General features: G+C 42.3%; 1 protein-coding gene across 2 annotated transcripts; it reads left to right on the top strand.

Moving 5' to 3' along the window:
• Window positions 1–372: 372 nt before the first annotated feature.
• Window positions 373–3,243, top strand: fezf2 (FEZ family zinc finger 2). Of its 2 annotated transcripts, XM_047348281.1 has the most exons (4): window positions 412–455; window positions 625–1,528; window positions 1,646–1,780; window positions 1,888–3,243. In XM_047348281.1, the coding sequence occupies exons 2-4, from the start codon at window positions 767–769 to the stop codon at window positions 2,089–2,091; spliced, it is 1,101 nt and encodes a 366-aa protein (XP_047204237.1). In that variant the 5' UTR covers window positions 412–455; window positions 625–766; the 3' UTR covers window positions 2,092–3,243. The 2 variants fall into 2 exon arrangements, with proteins under 2 accessions (XP_047204236.1, XP_047204237.1); XM_047348280.1 differs by having other exon boundaries at window positions 373–1,528.
• Window positions 3,244–3,281: the final 38 nt, after the last annotated feature.

Raw genomic sequence — 3,281 nt, 5'->3', positions numbered from 1 at the left:
AAAGGGCGTCTGTGCTCTGAAACGGAGAAAGTTTAAGTCACTGAAAACATACAAATACTCGGCTGTTTTAAATAAAGATGTTAGAATTTGAGAAAAAGAAGGAATCTAATCTGACAGGATTAGTTACTTCCTCCTAAAAAAATCTTAAACTGAGCACAAAACCAGATTACTCTGTTAATCAAATGAAAGCATCTCATCTCATGTTGTTTATTCAGCATGGTCTGAACACTTACAAATTTCATCCTCAGGTAATAGAAAAAAATGAGATGTTTCTATCTGGACTTCAACATTTGCCAGGCCCTCAACTTTCCTGATTTGATGGCGTGCAGGTTGATGAGGGCGTTTCCTTGTCACCCAGTAAATACTGCCGTGCCCGCTGATGTCAGGATCAGAGTTGAGGAGGAGGGGCGGGAACTGTCAGCGTGCGGCTCTCCACTGTCATTTGAGCATTAGAGGTAACCTCTAACTCACGCGCAACTTCATGCTTCTGCATTACTCTGGAGCTCCGAAATTTTAGACTCTATTGTCCTCCCTTCTTTGTTATTCCGTTGCTGATGAACTCTAAAACGTACTGTTAAATTTCAGTTAATGAGGATTAATCCATCATCCTTGCTATTGTTGCAGGGGGGTGATCATTTGAATACAAATGCGTGACACCGCGCATATTAAATTAATGTGTCCTGTGTCTGCTGCTGGGAGCTCAGTAGAGTGAATAGAGGAACGCTCGGACTTGCAACAAGTTCTGCTCTGCTGTAACAACAAGAAAATGGCAAGTTCGGCCTCTCTGGAGACGGTTATGTCTTGCAGTAGGACCGGGCCCTCTGGGACTCCAAAGAGCCTGGCCTTCTCCATCGACCGAATTATGTCCAAGAGCTCGGAACCGAGACGCGGTGCGGAGGAGCGCTCGGAGGGAAAGAAGTTACTCGGGCTGTGCTCCCCTATCCCATGCATGATCCCGCTGCAGCCGTTCAGCTACGATCTTCAGTCCAAGGCGCTGATGAACTACTCGGAGCTGTGGAGAGCCAGCCTCAGAGGAACATTCTGTGGATCAGTGACCGCACCGTGCAAAGGGAACTGCGGTGTGTGCGCCAGAGCGGATTCCACGTTAAAGCAGCCAGTACCAACCACCGAGAGCAGGGTGGTGAAACCACAGGTTATTCACCAAGCCGTGGCCGTGCCCAGCCTGGGCTCACTTTACTATCTTAATTACCTGGACTCTGCATACCAGCAGTCAGAGCTGCTCGCCGGACATTGGTTCTCTACACAACAGGCCCAGGCATCCCTGTCGGCGCACCAAAGACTCTTGCTGCTGGAGAACACCAAACTCGCCGGCGTGGGTTCCGAAAAGCTCCCCACTCCTCAGTACCCGCACAAGGAACATCTGCCGGGCCAGCTAGACCAGATAGTGAAGGACAACCACGCTTTGACTACCGAGAAAAACGGCGTCAAGACACACAGCAAACCCAGTTTAGGCAGCGGCAGTGCAGACGGAAAACACAAAAACTTCACATGTGAAGTTTGTGGAAAGGTAAACTTTAAGAAAAAAATATTATTTCAAATATTTATCAGAAATCTATCACTTTATAATTTTGAACATATATTTTAAAACTACAAAATAACCAATAAATGTGTATTTTTTCTGTAGGTTTTTAACGCACATTATAATCTAACCAGACACATGCCGGTGCACACAGGGGCCCGGCCCTTTGTATGTAAAGTGTGCGGCAAGGGCTTCCGTCAGGCCAGCACGCTCTGCAGGCACAAGATCATCCACACGCAGGTAAGAGTCGGCGCGCGCACATATGCAGTCAGCTCCCACGCACTGCTCACGTTTAATTTACTTTCATCTGTTTTTTTTATTTGTTTCTTCGTATATTACCTACCAAGGAGAAGCCTCATAAATGCAACCAATGTGGCAAAGCGTTCAACAGAAGCTCCACGCTGAACACGCACGTACGGATCCACGCCGGGTACAAGCCGTTTGTGTGTGAATTCTGCGGGAAAGGTTTCCATCAGAAAGGTAAATATTTAATGAAGTTTCAAACCCTTCACATACAGGATTTTGTTGTTTTGTCGGCGCTATGGCTTTAATGCATGTAATATATCTAAAATATATATTTTTTAAAACTCAGGGCATGCACTTTTAATGTTTAAAAAAGAAACTAACGATAACAAACAAAAACCTGGAGGAATTGCTCCCGATTTTTTCCTGCAGACTTCTAAAGTAAAAAAACGCAAATGTAAGACAAAAGGTGGTATTTATATTTTGGGCATGATTCTGGTGCATTTTATGGCTTAAATTAACTTTAGTAAATAAAGCAGAAAAGTCGGAAATATATTTGCGATTTGAATTCCTACATCCTGGCTCAGTTCCGTTGCGAGTAAGCTGTTTTTGGTAGAATTTAAATTGTCCCCTCCATTGGACCACAGCAATTTAGAAAGAAAAAAGCTCATTATGTGCTGTAACTGTTTTGCAATTAAGAATCAGTGCAGGCCGATTTAACCTCCATCGGCATTCGTGTTGCGGAGTTATGCGGCAAGCTGCTGTTGTGTAGGCTGTTGTCAGTCGAAATTGTGGAAAGAAATCCGTACAGTTTGCGGGGAAAGCGGATCTGTAAATATCTGCAGGCTCACCGAAGCCATCAGCACAAATAGGACATGGCACTTTCCAAGGACTAATTCTTTCTTTAAGACGGCATAATTTGCTTTGGGTCAGTTGCTTGAACTCTGGCAAAGTTTTTTTTTTTTTTTTTTACCGAGTTGCCACTGCGCTTGATTCTGATAGGATTTGACAACTTCTCTACCTTAACACACAAACATATCTAATTAATGAAAAAGACTTTGTAAAGGTACGAACTCCGCCATGAATATATGCACAGGGGTATATTTAGTTATCCTAATCATTACCGCTCTTCCTTCAAAATCAGAAAAAAATTACTTAAATAAATGATTTCATTTACATATAATTTATTATTATTTTCTTTTTAGATTGTGCCACAACAACAATGAAGCAATCATTGACCTCCGTCATGGAATTTATTATATATATGATCACTGAAATTCTGTGCGTATTGTTGGAATAAACAATAATGCAGAATGCATTTATTATTTTTCTAGAAAAAATATTGCCTAGTTTTTTTAAACCACAGAAAATATTTTATTTCACACAGTTAGTGCTTTTTCGTATTCCAAAGAAACCAGATTGATGATTCCTACCCTAATGTTTGTCAGTTGGACCACTCAGTCAAGCCTGATTTCAATAACTCATTTTATTTTTCTGT

The sequence above is a fragment of the Girardinichthys multiradiatus genome, chromosome 20 (assembly GCF_021462225.1).
Source record: "Girardinichthys multiradiatus isolate DD_20200921_A chromosome 20, DD_fGirMul_XY1, whole genome shotgun sequence".
NCBI classification, from domain to species: domain Eukaryota; kingdom Metazoa; phylum Chordata; class Actinopteri; order Cyprinodontiformes; family Goodeidae; genus Girardinichthys; species Girardinichthys multiradiatus.
This window is presented reverse-complemented; position numbering and strand designations above follow the sequence as displayed.